The 17,727-nt window shown below is 42.1% G+C and overlaps 1 protein-coding gene across 2 annotated transcripts in view; it reads right to left on the bottom strand.

Moving 5' to 3' along the window:
* AK5 (adenylate kinase 5) overlaps positions 1–17,727 on the bottom strand; it is a 210,446-nt gene that overhangs the window by 24,102 nt on the left and 168,617 nt on the right. For both annotated transcript variants that reach the window (XM_036351095.1, XM_036351094.1), the window contains exon 10: positions 16,694–16,738. In XM_036351095.1, the coding sequence (XP_036206988.1) occupies positions 16,694–16,738 (45 nt within the window). The remainder of the gene's footprint in view (positions 1–16,693; positions 16,739–17,727) is intronic.

Genomic DNA, 17,727 nt, shown 5'->3' with positions numbered 1-17,727 from the left:
TTCAGTAAAGGGTTGTGGAACATGGCCGAGTCCCTCAGAGAATGGCTGGAGGGAAGGAGTAAGACATAATGGTGTCACTAGAAAGGGACTGGGACCGAGGTGAGTCTGCCCAGCACAGTCTGGAATGTGTGGGTTCTTGACTTTGTGCAGGGAAGTTTTCATAATACGAGTTCAGGTGATTTTGAGAGTAGGTTTATTAAAGCTGGGACAGTGAAACAAAGTAAGGGCTTAAGATAGAAGTGGCAAGATCACTGTAACAGGAGTGAGTTAAGGCTGGGCTGCCTAGACCCAGGAAAGGAAGTCTCAGTCATAGAAGTGAGCCAGCTGGGCTGTGTGGACTCAGGAAAGAAAGTGACAGAGGCAGAAGAAGTGAGCCATGCTGGGCTTCATGGACTCAGGAAACAGGTTACAGAGGCAAAAGGAGAGGCTTGGGAGACAGGTTCAGGGGGTTAGCTCTGGACGAGCTGCTGCTGTCTGCTGCTCCCCTGGTTGCAAGTCTCATGGGAACCCTTAGAGCTCAGGAGAAAGAAAGCAAAGATACACTCCCGAGGAAAGGAGAGAGGGCGTGGGCATGCTCAAGGGGGAGTGTGCACTGGCATCCTTTGTCTTGAAGGTTTTTTATCTGTTTTCTAAAGGTAGGAGTTTTAGGGGAGGTCTCAGGGGAGGGTCTCAACAGACTATTCAACAACTTTCTGGCTGTGTCCTTTGATATGCTTATGCATCAGGATGAGCATATAGGGGAGTTTGGGATCATTCTCTGGTCAGTTTCACTTTTACTTTTATCTTGGATTTGTCTGGTTCTAATTGGTTTTTTGTTATTTATTCCCCTGACTTCATCCATTCTGGGGTTTGGTTGGCACCAATGGCATCAACTGGGTCTCTGTTATCTATTTCCCTGATTAGGGTGTCTAAGCTACTCACTCTCTAATTGGGGACGAGAGGTGTAAGTATCCTTGGTTAGGGGAGATGCGATCTTGTGATTTATTAGCTGGCTAGGTCTTTGTTTACTATCTGTCTCTGTTTCCTCATTCCACTTGTCAAGGAATTTCCTAGCTTCTTACTAACCTGCCTCCGTGGGAAATGCACAGGACAGATGGATCTAGCAACAAACCCTGGCTCTGACACTTATTAATCATGTGGCTGTGGATGAGTCTTTTATTTTCTCTGAGCTTTAGCTTTCTCGTCTGTAAAATGGGTGGAGGGAGCAAGAACCAACTCTTTGCCACTTTATACACTTGCCTCTTGCCTCTCCTTCATCCTCATCTTCCATACCCAACCAGTTGCTAAGCAACTTTGAAAAGTTGAGTCTACATTTGAAAAGTCTCTGAAATCTGTCCCTTTGTCCCAAATCTCATTGAAAATTTCCCTTGTTCTATCTCTTTTCCAAGAAATTGGTACTTGATAAACGAGAGGAAGTTACTCAGGCCTCTAACTCTTCCTGAGTTACATCTGTAGGCTGTCATCCAGCATATCATGGTTTGAAAGAAATATAATCCAACAATAAGTCTGGGGACTAGCCATCACTTCAAGATGTCCAGACCACTTACAGGTAAGATATATATATATGTGTGTACGTGCGTGTGTGTACCTACAATGTGTGTACGTATGTGTGTGTACCTGCAAACATATGTATCTGGTTTAGAAAACTCAAAGTTTTCCTATAAGGCACAGCATTCTCTGGGTCTGATTGCTGTCAGCTAAGCTCTCCAGGCCTTCATTCCCACCTCACCCCAGCCTCAGCATTCTTTAAACCTCTTCAGCACCAATGACCATCACTGACACAACTTTAGCTCCCTATTGATTTGGCTGAACATGAGTGTTCGTCATCACGCCCGTCTATCCTCGCTCTCTGTTCACATCTTCTTCCCCCTCTCTCTTTTTCCTTGACCTCACTTCTTTTCAACTGTTCTCTGTTCTCTGGGTCCTCACTGTGACTCATTGACTTGGTCCACATCCTTTGAGTTCCACTTCCCTGTCCAGCTGGACACAAGGCCTTTCCTAGTAACTTTGAATCCTTTGCTCCCTTTGAATTATATTGTGCTTCCCCGAGAACCACCAGACTGCTCTCTCTGCCCAGCCCACCATTTACTTTATATGCATCTACTCTGGGTTGCTAAGAATTCCTTGAGCAAGTCAGAAAATCAGGCCAACTGGGTCATACTACCTAATTTCATTATAGCTTTTAATGCTTCTTGGCAAATATATTTCTCTTTTGCTGATACTAAATTGGATGTCCATGGATGGATTCTAATACATTTCCCCATTGTCCTATTGTCCTTAAATACTCATAGTCTTATTCCTCTCACTCTTACACATTTTTAGTCTTCCTATTCACTAAGAAGGTGAACATGATCTCTTTCCTCAACATTTCCAACACATATGTTTTTTCTATTCCTTCTTTCTCCTATTTGGAAAACTTTATACAACTATTCAGCCTAAGGCCAACTTCTCTGCTTTGGCTCTTGTAGCATTTTCATTCATAGCACTTTTCACAGTATATAATAATAATGTGACATATATACATATATGTGTGTGTGTGTATATATATATTCAGCAGGCTGTTGCTAGGAATTGACTCTCTCTGACTGGAAAAAGTGAAGAAAAATAGACCATTATCCTCAGACAGTATCTCTTTTAGTCTGAAATGTATTGCTGCTCCAGGTTATTTGATGAGAGGATGAAACAGTCCAGTGATAGGGTCAGCTGAAGGTTATATGAAAGAACTTATATACTACTTATATAAGAGTCTGGAATATATATATTATTTAAAGTCTGTCTTCCATATTAGACTCCATGGTCCACAATTATAGGATACTAGAAGCCCGATGCACGAAATTTATGCAAGAGTAGGCCTTCCGTCCCCCGGCTGCTGGCATTGGCTTTCCTGTGGCACCAAGGACCCAGGCTTCCCTCGCAGCCCTGGATTTTTCTGGAAGGTCGTCGGGAAGGACATCGGGTCTAATTAGCATATTACGCTTTTATTATTATAGATGGGTATGTTTTGCTCACCATGGTGCTCAAACACAGTGACTAAAACACAGTAGACACTTTATAATAGTGGCTGAAAAAATATTACTGATGAATGGATCCTTTTCTCCTGCCTACTTCAAACTCTTCACTCTCATCTTTATTTGTGCACATTAAATTTATTTATCTCAGTTGGCACTATTTCCTCTCTCTTCTGTATAACAACATGCTTGGTTCTCCTCAATGCAAGTAAAAATATTTCCACCATTCTTTGCATCCTGTAGTTGTCCTATAGTCTTTCCTTCCCCTCCTTCCCTGTAGCCTATAACTACCCTTTTTCATTTCCTCCTTTTTCATTGACTCCTTTTATTCTTGCAAGCTATCCCCTAACCTCATCACTCTCTGAAATTGATTTTTTTAAGTTCAACAGTGATTGCATAATTGTCACATTATATAATGACCTTCTTCTAGTCTTTACCATCTTTGATTCTTTAGTAGCATTTAACACCATTTGACACCATAGACATCTTGAAATTCTCTCTTCCCCTGGCTACCAGGACACACGGTTTAACTACATTCTCTTCCTTCCTTTGCCAGGGTGAAGCACACAGAGTAGAAACGGCTTTATGTCGGGATCCCCACAGGACCTTGCATAGTGCCACAGGCAATGCCTAGGTGCAGGAGGCCGCCCATTGACTTCACTAGCAGAGAAGTGCAAACAAGGATCCCAGAAGGCTGGTGACCCTTGAGCCCACGGCAGGGCCTGAGTTTTGCACCGATTGTCTAGTCCTGACAATGGGGGCTCAAGCTATTTCCTGACCAAATAGTCTCAGAGTAAATCCTTCTAATATTTACTGACCTTTAAGATAGCCTGTCTGCTACCACAATTACCTGCCTGACTAAGGGCTTTATGTGTAACCAAAGTTGAATAAAAGGCTGGCGAAACCTGAGCACCGGTGGAGGTCCTTCCCCTTGAGTTGGACTTGCCCGCCTGGCCCCCCAGTATTTCCAAATTATCTCTTGTCTCTTCTCTTTCATTTGTGTGCGGCTCCTCTTCCAGATCCTGAACCCTGAACCACGCGGGACGTGGGGGAAACACAAGCTTTACACACCTAGGAGCTGTGTGGCCCCACAAAAATGAAATGACAACTCTATTCCCTTTTACATAAAAGGAACACTGGACCAAAGGACTCCAGTTCCAGGTTCACATCTCAGACCTTTATCTGGTTAGATAACTTTGATCTAATTACTTGTCTACTCTGAGCTTCAATCTCTTCAATTACAAAATAGGGATGATTATAATGCCTATTTGTTGTGAGGACAAGATGAGGTAATACATGTGAGCTGCTTTACAGTAGCTGGCATAGTGTAACACTCAATAAGCATCATGATTATTATTTGTTAAATAAGGCAGCTAGTGTTAGTGAGGCTTAACTATCCTTCAACTCTGAAATTGGAATCTATAACTTTGCTTCTGTAAAGTTTAGACACAGCATTTTATATTGTGGCACTATTTTAACATCTTTAAGGATGGCTGGTCTTCACAGTGATAGCTTGTGGAGGTATCAAATATCTTTTGCAAATCAAACAATCCTATTTTTAGATAGTCCTCAGAGTTATTGAAAAAAAAATCTATCAGATTTCTAACCCTTGAAATATTTCTTTCTCTCTAAATGAAAATGGGTGCCAAGGATGGGTTCAGGATTTCATGATTAAATGATTCCTTTCAGAGGAAACCTATTATGCCATCAGATCATGAGCTGATTGAGCCCTAGGAATGATCCTCATCCACGGTGGGCCCATGAGTCAGTCTCTTTAAACATTCTCTCTGGGGAGAGCTGCATCTCCATGCCAAGTTTCAGCAGGCTATTGCTAGGAATTGACTGTGTCTGACTGGAAAAAGTGAAGAAAAATAGACCTGTATCCTCAGACAGCATCTCTATTAGTCTGAAATGTATTGCTGCTCCAGGTTATTTGATGAGAGGATGAAACAGTCCAGTGATAGGGTCAGCTGACGGTTATATGAAAGAACTTTATATGGGACTGGAAACTTCTTGATGGCAGGGCCTGTGTCCTATTTATCAATGCCTGATGTGTGGTGGGCACTCAATAGTAGATATGAATGAATGAATGAATGAATGAATGAATGATGAACAATCTGGGAGCTTCAGAGAGGTAGCCTTATACATGACATTGGAAATGGGGAGACTTTGTTTCTGCATCATTCCTGCACTGGACTAGCTGAGTGATCTTGAGAGAGTCACCTTGTTTCTTTGGTTGTATCTGAATTGAAGAGTCTGGAATAAATTAGGGATTTCTTGTGTTATTTTGTATACTTTTCCTAAATATTCCAGCTTCCCTTCCATAGTGCTCCTTCCTGAGGAAAGATTATTCATCCCCATGATTTTGAACTTGAGTTCCCAAGTGACTTGCTTTGGCTAATGAAATGTGGGCAGAGGTAGATATGTATCATATGTAGGCAGAGGTTTTTGTTTTGTTTGTTTTTTGCTAGTATAAGGTTTTCCAAGTATCTTATCTCTTTGCCATGATACTGGCAATGACTTAGATAGTAGGGACGCAATCAGTACGGTCATCAGAGTGAAGGCCAGTCCACTGTCGATGAACCCGTAGCATTAATTCAGAGTAAGAACATGAAGAGGAGGAGGAGGGAGAGGAGGAAATAGAAGAAGAAACATCTTTGTTGTCCTATACCACAGAGATTTTTAGGAAGGCTTACTTGTTACTACAGTAGAACTTAACTTCTTCTGACTGATACTCTCCCCAAACTGTCTGTGTATCAGAATCACCTGGGGTATTAAAAACATTCTTGAGTCAGTCAATCTATGAACTTTTATGGTTGAAGCCTGGGAATTTACAGTTTTAGAAAGTTCCCCAGAGAAAATATACAGATATCTGCAATTTACTTTGAAATGTGTAAGGGAAAAGAAACTGTATTGATGGGCAGATAAAAGGACCGATTTGTGATGAGACAAGTTAATGTTAACGGTAGAATCTAGGTGGTGGATATACAAGTGTTCACTATAAAATTCTTTCAGCTTTGCTGAATGTTTGAAATATTTTCATAATAAAGAAATGATCTTCAAGAAAATTCCCCTGGTGATTCTGATTATTAGCTTGATTTGGAACTTCTAGACTAGAAAATCTAAGGAAAGCAATTTGCTGTGAACTCCCAGTGGTCACTGCAGGGAGTCTTGTTGTTATTTAATATTTACAATGTAATAATGCTGAGATAATGGTTCTATCATAAGTGAATACTGGATAAAATGATGGTGGATAAAAATCCTCATTGCCTTACCAATAGCAGAGCCATCCTCTCCCTTGCAGATGAAGTGAACTTTCTGTTTTCTCAGCATCAGACCAGAGAGAATAGGAGGGAGACTGTGGCCTATTTGGTACCAATGGAGTGGGTCAGAGACAAACCTGTTTGAGTTGTCATTGCAGACTGTTCAGATAAAGATACCTGGTTCACAATGCTTTTGACTTGATATTTGATCTAATAAGTATCTTCTCTCAGTGTTTCATTTGTAATAATTTATTTAACCCTTACAACTATTTGCAGTAGGTGAAATTTGTAATCTATTATGCAGATAAAAAATGGTGCCCAAGGGCCCACTGTGCCTTGGTAACTGCTAAGCTCCAGAGCTTCTCCTGTAAGGAAATCAAACCTGTTGTTCAGAAATGTAGCACAGTTATTAGTCAGCCAGGAGCGGGGCTTTCATCATGGCTCCATAGGGTTGCCCGATGAAATACGGGACATCCAGTTCAACATTGCATGAGACATACTTACACTAACACTGTCATTGTTTCTCTAAAATTCAAATTGAACTAGTTGTCCTTTTTTTAAAAAAAATATATTTTTATTGATTTCAGTGAGGAAGGGAGAGGAAGAGAGAGATAGAAACATCAATGATGAGAGGGAATGGTTGATTGGCTGCCTCCTGCACGCCCCCCACTGGGGACCGAACCCACAACCTAGGCATGTGCCCTTGACCGGAATCGAACCCGGGACCCTTCAGTCTGCAGGCCGACGCTCTATCCACTGAGCAAAACTGGGTAGGGTGTCCTGTTTTTTTTAATTAACTAAGTCTGGCAACCCTATAGGCCCCACCACTTATTAGCCTGGAGATTTCATCTCTGTTTTGACAACTCCAACAGTCTGTGATTTTGGGAATCAGTCAGCTAAAACCTACCACAGTAACAGTGAGACATATGAGATGTCTAATTAAGAAAAACTGAAATTGGAATTTATAACTCTAACTCTTCCATCAACAGAAGACAAGGCAGGTTCAGGTCTTGGGCGAGACGAAAGGGTAGGCACTCGGGTGGTGGTTTCTCAACATTTCTGCCCTGTACTGCTGGGTGAGCTCCTACAGTTCATAACATGTTGATCCCATCTCCAGCCTCACCCCAACTCCATCCTCACCCCATCTCCATCCTCACCCTGTCTCCTTCATCCTGACCCATCTCCATCCTCCCCTGTCTCCATCCTCACCCCATCTCTATCCTCACCCCCTCTCCATCCTCAACCCACCTCCATCCTCACCCCTCTCCAGCCTCACCCCAACTCCATCCTCACCCCATCTCCATCCTCACCCCCTCTCCATCCTCAACCCACCTCCATCCTCACCCCTCTCCATCCTCACCCCATCTCCATCTTCACCCCCTCTCCATCCTCACCCCTCTCCATCCTCACCCCATCTCCATCTTCACCCCATCTCCATCCTCACCCCATCTCCATCCTCACCCTGTCTCCTTCATCCTGACCCATCTCCATCCTCACCTGTCTCCATCCTTACCCCATCTCTATCCTCACCTCCTCTCCATCCTCAACCCACCTCCATCCTCACCCCTCTCCATCCTCACCCCATCTCCATCTTCACCCCCTCTCCATCCTCACCCCCTCTCCATCCTTACCCCATCTCCATCCTGACTCATCTCCATCCTCACCCCATCTTTATCCTCACCCCACCTCCATCCTCACCCCATCTCTATCTTGACTCATCTCTATCCTCACTCTGCCTCCTCCATCCTCACCCTGTCTCCATCCTGACCCCCCTCCATCCTGACTCCATCTCCATCCTCACCCCATCGCCAAATGGACAGAGACCAGATTTCTGAACTACTCACGAGGAAACACCACTGCAAACCTGCCCTTTGTTTCTTCACCCAGGGGTCTCCAGGGCCTGTTCCAGACACAACCCACCCAACGTACAGACTGGAGCCTCCCAAAGTTGCCTCCTCTGGCTCTGCTAGTTTTGGTCTCCGAATTCTTGGACTTCATTGCTCTGTCTCTTCCAGGTTCTTCTCAAGTTTATGAAACCACCTCATTTCCTATTTTGTAGCCTTTCACCTATGATCTTAGGCATGCATTAAATGAATATAATTGGCAGTTTATACTTTGTCTCTCCCTTCTCTTTTTCCTTCCTTCATAGAAAATAGTTTTCCTCCACTGCAAAAGAAATATATGCTCCTTATTAAAGGTATAGATAATCCAGAAAAGTAAAAGGGAAAAAAATTCTCATGACTCTGAAGGTAACTGCTAAAAAGACATTTTGTTTTGTTTCTTTGCAGCTTTTTCTCTACACATTGTTTTCTGGTTTTATTTTCATGAGATCTGTCTGCTCTGATATTTCTCCTCTCGGGCTTCTGTATTCTCATCTGAAAATAAGCTCATTGGATGATAAATTCCAAGGTCTTTTCCAGCCCTACCAGTCTATGTTTTTGTTTTTGTCAGAGAACTTGGAGAATATTTGTGCTTGTAACCTATTTTTGTACTGTAGAAGAAGGTGAGTGTATTTCAGACCGGCAGGGGCCTATTTGGTGGGTGTTAGTTGGAATGCACCTGGGGTTTTGTGTTCAATGTTGGACCACACCACAGAAACTTAACGTCTTCTATGCTGTGATGAGAATGTAAAATTGATGAAACCTTTCTGAAGGGCAATTTGGTAATATTGGTCAAAAGTCTTAAAAGTTTCCACATTAATGGATTTATCTTAAAGGAAAAGAAATTTATTTGTTGCATAAGATATTACAGGATTTTTAATGAAAGCAAAATATTGGGGGGAAATGCACCACATTATGAATAAGCTGAATAAATTGTAAGATAGCAATACAAAGGAATAATATGTAGTCATTAAAATTATGTATTCAAGGAAGACACATACAAATGAATACAAACAGTATTACTCCATGCATATAAAGTTCAAAAATATCACACCTATGGCATTCTTTGCAGTGGGCGTTGAACAGAAGGGGCTGAAGGGAGCCTTCTGGGATGCTGGTTATGTTCATGCTTGATCTGCATGTTAGGAAGATGGGTATGTCCACTGAGTGAAAATCCATCCAGCTAAACACTTATGATTTGAGTGTTTCAGTTTAATTACAAAAAAAATCTTTAAAAAATGACATAGGATATTGTTTTATAATTTTGGAAAAATGCTCATGGTATTTTGTTAAGTGTAAAGAGGTGCAAGGAGGTGCATCATCTCGTTTTGATGAAAAATGTATATTTTTGACGGAGTCTTAGGAAGACCATCCTAAGGACAATAGCTGTCCAACAGAAAGAGGCCCTCTCATCTGCAGGGGAGACCAAGAGATGTAGCCAGTGCCCTCCACGAGGGCTCAAGGCTAGGACAGTCCAAGTTCACTGACACCACAGTGGGGCATGAGAGAGGAGGGATGGCCTTACGGGGCTTGGGGGGTAGCCCAAGAGGCACTGCTGGCAGCTCCCGAAGAAGCAGTTCCAAAATAGGGCTGCAGCCTTTGTCTGCTGTCCTGGCTGTGAGGGTGGACGCTCGACCTCTTGGAGGCCCAGCCTAATTCTACTTCCTGTTGCTGCCATGGACATGTGGTGAGCTCGGTCCTACTAGCGATTATTAAAACCAAAACTTAAAACAAAAGTCAAACCCACTGTTCCCACTGTCAGGAGAAGGAAGCCTGCATGAGAATTAGAGTAGAAGCACAATTTCTATGCTCTCTTTTATTCTAAAAAATTAAACCTCACAATTTTTAAATAGGCACACGGGTATTTGGAATATATATTTACCAACCTCCCTTGCAGATGAAAGTGTCCTTGTGACCAATGGGATAGAAGCAGAAATAGTGAATACAACATCCAGGAAGTGACCCAAAAGGGAAGAAGGATGTCTTTCTCCCCCATTTCCACTTTCCTGTTTTTTAAAAAAAATATATTTTTAATTGATTTTTTACCGAGAGGAAGGGAGAGGGATAGAGAGTTAGAAACACTGATGAGAGAGAAACATCGATCAGCTGCCTCCTGCATGCCCCCCACTGGGGATGTGCCCGCAACCAAGGTAGATGCCCTTGACCAGAATCGAACCTGGGACCCTTCAGTCCGCAGGCCGATGCTCTATCCACTGAGCCAAACCGGTTAGGACTCCACTTTCCTGTTTAATGGACTTAGGACGTAATGGCTGGAGCACCAGCAGCTATTTTAGGATATGCGGTGACTCTGGAGAAGCCACATAGAAAAGGAATAAAATAGTTCCTTATTTTTGACAATGGGTGTTTATTTACCACAACTGAGCTTGGGAAACTTGGGGACTGTCACTTTATCTGAGCTCCATCATGTTGCATTTCAGTCCATCCATCCACCCACCACCCACTCATTCATTCATTCTAATTATATGGAATGTCTACTGAGTGCTAAGTTTCTCGCTGCTTAGCATTCTCTTGCTTTTTCAACAACACATGTTGGAAGGAGGGGCAGTCTCAGGGCTTGCCTCAACAGCTCCACCAAGACCAAGCTGAGGACTTGCAAGAAAACAAGACTGTATTCTACATGCTGCTCTGCCCATGCCAGTTCCCCATGCATTTACTACAAGAGTTAGTCCAAGCAGGAAACAATGCCATTGGACTAAGTAGGTTCCTTCCATTTTAACCCGAGGTCATTCAGCTGGTGTAGATGGACGAGTGTGTGGCCCTAACGCAGTGATCAACGTTTTGGTAGAAGGCATTTGTCAAAGCATGGGAGCGCCATGAGGGACGTCTTTAGTCAGTGCCCCTGACAATACGAGAAAAAATACCAACTGGGTCACAGGAACCTGTCATGCTAAAGCCTTGATCACCTGTTGGTTGGTTTAAATATACTTTATTTACAGTTAAAAAGATGCCCTGAGACTCTTATTTCTGGAGCTTGGAGCAAAATGAGAGGGAAACACTTTGGAATGCTACATTTAAAATTATTTAAAAAAATTGATTTTTAGGGAGAGAGGGAGAGAAAGGGAGAGAGTCGGCTGCCTCCTCCACGCCCCTACTGGGATCAAGCCCACAACTCGGGCATGTACATGTGCCCTGACCAGGAACCGAAGCAGCGAGGAGGACACCCAATCACCTGAGCCAATGGACCAGGGTGGGAAGGCTACTGTTTAGAAGCTAAAACAGTCACTGTCCCCTGAACCGCTGGATTGTTATCCTGCTTCATTCCTCAATGCTAGATATGGTTCCTACAGGAAAACCCAGGTTGTTGTGTTGTAAACTGCAGGATTGTGTTACAGGAGAATGTGCAGCCTTCAGACAGGTTTATGCTCAAGGCCCAGGAGACACTTCCTCACTTCCACTCGCCCTGATCCCAGCCAACCATTCTGCTCCAGGTGAAACCCCTCTTAGTGTCAGCCCCTTCGGGAGTGTTTAATTTTGACAAAGGACAGCAGAAACAGATACAGGAACTCACCCACCCTCTTCACCTCTGTTATAGCTCCCCCAGCTTACAGGGACCCTATCCTCATTCCAAACACCTCTAATCCCCCTTTCTCAGGATCCTCTCTTTCTTTTAAAAAATTTATTATTGTTATTATAAGTTGCTGTTAATCCTCACCAAAGATATATTTTCCATTGGTTTTTAGAGAGAGTGGAAGGGAGGAAGGGGAAGAGAGAGAAACATGGACGTGAGAGAGGCATGTTGATTGGTTGCCTCCTGCACATGCCTTGGCTGCAACCCAGGCACATGCCCTTGACCTGAAATCGAACCCAAGACCCCTTGGTGCACAGGGCGATGCTCTCACCACTGAGCCATGTCGACCAGGGCAGGATCCTCTCTTTCTTATTGGTTGTCTCCCCTCACTTAGCATATAATAGTTATGTTAGCTAATGCTTGTCGAATATTTACTGAGAGCACTGATGTGTTAACTCATTCCATCCTCGCATCACCCCTGTGACCCAGGTACTACCATTCTTCCACATTGCAGGCGAGAAAACTGAGGAACAGTGGGCAATGTTCACAGGAAAGGCACCCATGATATGTCTTCTCAGAAAAGATGCAGTGCACATATTCTGAAATCAGTGTGTGTTGGGAGGGGGTTCAGAAATGGTTCAGATATTTTTATGGATTCAAATTGTTTCCTGTTTTGAGGTTAATGTAGAATTTCACATATTGGAAGAGACATGGCTGGGGCATGCAGAGGCCTGTTTTATTGATGTTCATTGGATGTCTTATTATTTTGTTTTTATTTTCAGACATCACTAGTTAGTTATACAGGAAAGTAGAAAATGGAGGCACATATTCAAATTATTATGGCAAACTCTTCCCTCACCCACTATACTCCCACAACCTCACCTACATTTTGGTCTCTTTACTACGTATCTCCATACACTTTTAGAGCATCGGCCTTAAGTCTGAGCAACTTGAAAGAAAGCCATTTCTTTAAGAAAAAGAAAAAAACTGGCAGCATTTGTTGCTAATGAGAAAATCCCAGTCTTCAAGCCCCGATCTATCATTTACCAGTGAATTATTTAACTCTCTGTCTTACTTGAACAATTAGGATGGCGGTAAGACTCCATGGAGTGGATACAAGCACTAAATAAGATATAAAGTGCCCTGGCCGTTTGACTCAGTGGATAGAGCATCAGCCCACACACTGAAGGTTCCTGGGTTCGATTCCGGTCAAGGGCATGTACTTCGGTTGCAGGCTCAATCTCCAGCCCTGGTCTGGGCGTGTACAGGAGGCAACCAATGTGTCTCTCTCACATCGATGCTTCTCTCTCTGACTCTCCCCCTTTCTTCCACTCTCTAAAAGTCAATGGAAAAATATCCTCGGGTAAGAATTAACAACAAAAAAGGAAATAAAGTATTATATATAGTGCATGGTGTATGCTAGTGTTCAATAAACATTGGCTTCTATTAAAGCTGCATCAAGTTAAAACAATCAGATTTATTTTTTATTTTCTTCCTGAGTCGTTTTTATTTTTATTTATTTATTTTTAAATATATTTTATTGATTTTTTACAGAGAGGAAGGGAGAGGGATAAAGAGTTAGAAACATTGAGAGAGAAACATCGATCAGCTGCCTCCTGAACACCCCCTACTGGGGATGTGCCCGCAACCAAGGTACATGCCCTTGACCGAAACTGAACCTGGGACCCTTCAGTCCGCAGGCTGATGCTCTATCCACTGAGCCAAACCAGTTAGGGCTCGTTTTTATTTTTTAATTTAACCAAACACGTGAGTCAATTCCACAAAAAAAAAATTCAACCTTCGCCCCAAGAAAATACTCTCTAAATATTAGACTTATTCATTGAAATACTAAGTTTTGAACAAAAATTCTCATTGCTCCAGTTTTTCTCCAGGGAATAAACGGGAATAGTTGCTCAGTGGTTAAAAATGCACAGAATAACACAAAAATACTGTACAAGTACCTCTCAAAGCTTACTACTTAAAAGCAGCTTATCAGCACCAATGCCAAGGTACACAAGGCCATCTGTGTCCCCGACACATTGAAATCCAAGCCATTGAACGATGACTTGATCATTATGCCATTAGCATCACACCTCATCTGTAAAGTCAGATCATTTTCCAAATTGAAGCACTACTACCAAGGCTTTGAAGAGGAATAATGGGAATTCAGGTGATAGGCAGGCTATGAAAAGCAGACAAGGGAAAAACAAGCCATAATAGATAGTGATCAAGAGATTTAAAAAAAAAAAAAAAGGAGAAATGTTCCAGAAAAAGTTGTGAAAGACTCTGGGAGCCTATTAGTGGGATATAATGAGGGTATTTTTACATTTTCCAGATAATTTTTCATTTCCAGTAATGACCGCATCCCTGTCTTACAGATTGGCATAGTTCTCTATCTTGTGTGAACAACCAAAGCCCATCAGACCTTTTCCAAACCTTTTGATCACCAGGCTCTATCCTGTGACATCCCTTATCTGTGCTTTGGAAGGTGTGTCTATAAACAGCAACTGAGCTGCTTTCTTCCTGAACACAGAGGTAATATTCACAAAACATTCAAAGGGCCAGCGAGGTCCATCCGTGCCACCTTTGGGCCACTTTCCCAGAACATTTCCCTCCACTCAGGTGACCGTCAGTGTTATTGCCTACATCCATCTGTAAGTATTTTGCAAATGAGCAAAAAATAGCACCAGCTTAGGGCGAGAGGTGGTGGAAGGAGGGAGTTGATGCTGCTTGTTCTCAGCGAGGGGGTAGCAGCTCCATGGAGTAAGGAGCATCTGATGAGGCTCATAATTAACCTGAAAACCCTCCTGCCACAAACAGCTACTGCAGCAGCCTGCTTGTCCGTTCCATTCCAGGAATTCCAATTGCTGTTTCGGTTGTTATGGAAACTGACCACACTGCTTCTTAAAGAATTCATTATTCCAACAAATATTTGTTGTTCTAGTCATTATGGGGCATCTAAATGAGCGATGCAGACAAGAGGGGCGGAGGAGCTCAGGGGTGGAAGGCTGGTGATTAGAGAAGACTTCACAGGGAGTTAGGACTCAAACCCCTCCTGGGGCATGATTAGCTAGGGGAGAAGACAGTGCAAGTAAAAAGACTGGCAAAAGCGAGAAACATTCAGATAATAATGATGCAGGAGGGGTTGGAGCTGAAGACTTGGGGTGCAGTGGGAAAGGGGAAAGACACATTGAGGCCAGTAGGGAGAGGGCTTTGAAGGCCAGCCTAAGGAGTCTAGACCTTTCTGTGGATAAAAGGGAACTAATAAAAGGGCTCGAATAAAGGGAACTTTGAAACCAGGGGAGAGTGCCTTAAGAACATTCATTTTATCTTATGACTAACAGTGAGGATGTCACCCTACCCTCTGCTAATACTACATAACACTATAGCTCCACTGTGGTTCTGGTAGAGGCCAAGATAATAATTTAAAAACTAAAAAAAACCCAGCCATCTTCTCATCTAGACAAAATCACACTTGTTTCACTGACATCAACTGACTCTCGTTTATGAAAACTCATCAAAACTGCTCTATATGACATCCTGAGTATTTTCACGAGCTCAAATTGACCTGCAATAATAATACAGCCCCAAACATCATTCTGCCATCTGACGAGAAGTGTTTGGAACCAAAGCCTTAATTTTCAAGCAGAGCTCAGTAAGTACCCTAGAAGAACTATTATTTTCCCTCAGATCACAGTGGCTTTGTACCTTTTACTGCCCACACAATAAGCTGAAATATTTTTTTTACTAGAATAGTGACTGGCCATTAAGTTGACGTACTGGAGAGGTTGTTTGGATAGAAGAAAAGCCTTTTGCTCAGAGCAGCAGTTCTGAGTGTGATCTGTAGACTTTCTGAGATCTCAAGCTTTGTCTGATGCCAAAGATTTTACATTGTGCTATTTGACCTAAAGGGCACAGGATTGAGGGACAGGGGAGCTGAAATCTTTAGTTATCCTAGACAGAAGTGAAGTTTGAAAATACATTTCAAAATTCAATGGTGAGTGCTAAACAATGGGTACATATGAAATAATATTCATGTTAGAGACAGTAACAACAACCACAAAATATGCGGTATTATTTTTAGAAGCCTTTTCTGCACTGTATTTTTAAAAATGCAGATGTCTAAAGGATCATTCCTTGGATTCCTGAGCACCAAGTTTAAAGGGGCTCTCCTCATCCTAATTTGGCCCCTAAGATAAAAGCTAAACAGAAAGTATAGTTTATTGTATCTTGGCCTTGATGCCAAGAAAACTGGGTAAAGTTTATGGGGAAAGGAAAATTTTCTTTGAAAATATGATGTGTTTCTCTTTGGTAAGGAGTAGAAATAAGTTTGGCAAGAATCCATCCAGATCCCAAGGTCAAGTCAACTGGAGGCAAGTAAGTCAGATATAGAACCCAGGTTGGGCTCAAGAATTGTTGCTGCTTAACACATGTTCTTTTGGCTGGAATTCTTCCCTCCTCTCTCCCCCCATAAATCCCTTCAATCATCCCATCTCTTCCTTCAGTTCTTTGCTTAAATGTCACTTCCAAGGGAAACCTTCCCTAATTACCCTGTATAAACTAAAAACCCAATTCTACCCCAAACCCTCCGTGTAAGTTTTTCTATTTCAGCTCTTTGTAGCCTTTCTAATTTTGTGATAAAACTTTGATTAGTTCTTCTTTTTCATCTAAGATGGAAGCTCTGAGATCCCTGTTCATTGCCCAGCATGGGTCCAACACCCAGTAAGGATTTGGTGGGTGACTGAATGTGGGAGACAGTCCAGGGTAACAACCCACACAAATGAGTGCTGAAGTGGGAGGGCCCATTGAGAACCCTCCGTTGTCTGTGCTGAAATGATACAAATCCAAACGCAATATAAAACTGTGCAATGAATGCAGCAATCCGAAAGCCTCTGGGTGTTATCCTAACTAAAAAGGAGGCAAGACTTCAGAGGGTGAGAAATGAATAGCCTTGTCCCCTACCAAGTTGTTATTATTAGCAGTTGCATTAGAAAATTGAGGGCTCTTACTCACCAATCATGAAAATAATTTTACACTTCCTCAAATCTTCCATGAAACCTTTAAAGTAAGAATAATTGAAGTTATTGATAGGAAGTACTGTGTTGGAACCCTGGTTTTGCTCATGTTACGTAAAAACCAAAATCTTGTAGTTTTACCTGATAAGAAGCTTGAAGATGAGTAAGTGTGTTAATAGTCCATAATGAAACGGCACCAATGACCATTACGGCCTATTCCTAGACCCAGGTAACATATTTTCATTTAAACACAAATGATCACCTTTAGGTAGTGAAACTAATAAGCCATTAAATAGCATTAATCACAAATAAAGATAATTTTTAAGAAATTACTTAAAAATTTCTTAAGTGTCTCAGTTGTGAGTTACTTCATATTTTTAAACATTTACTAATCTCTCTTTGATAAAGAGAGTCTGGAAGACAATAGTTTACAAATAGTTCCTATGTACAAAAAAATAATGCTATTTTCCATTTAAGGTAGTGATATAAAATTTATTTTAAAAATAAATGCATATAAATAATAATAGTGAGTCAATTTAGTGAAAAGTATTATGTAAATAATATATGGCATAATAAGTAGTATAGAGATAAAGCAAAAATCACAAAGATGACAAGTGAAGACTGAATTTTGGGAACCACTGCTTTAAGGCAAAGGTATGATTAGACATCTTGGCAAAGTGGGAAACCCTCTAGAGTTTGTGGAGCCCTAACAGATGCTCAGTTGTCACGTGCTGTAGTAGGCAGCCAGGAGGGATGGGTAGACAAGAACTCCATTTTTTATCCTGCTGTCACCTGGCTTGATTTAGGCAAATGACTTCTTTTCCTTGTACCTCAGTTTCCCCATTTGTAAAATAAAGGTGTTGGACCCAATGGTCTCTAATTGGTTCAAATACCCATGATCTGTGGTTCCTGTAAATGAATAGGCCACATGAGGAAATGACCCCCTTTGTCCCTGGGCCTTGATTATGACGCTGTATGTTTAAGACATCTTCCTAAAGTAAACAAAAATCCTAAGACCGTGGGTGAGCGTGA

Source organism: Myotis myotis, unplaced genomic scaffold (assembly GCF_014108235.1).
Source record: "Myotis myotis isolate mMyoMyo1 unplaced genomic scaffold, mMyoMyo1.p scaffold_m19_p_2, whole genome shotgun sequence".
NCBI lineage: Eukaryota > Metazoa > Chordata > Mammalia > Chiroptera > Vespertilionidae > Myotis > Myotis myotis.
This window is presented reverse-complemented; position numbering and strand designations above follow the sequence as displayed.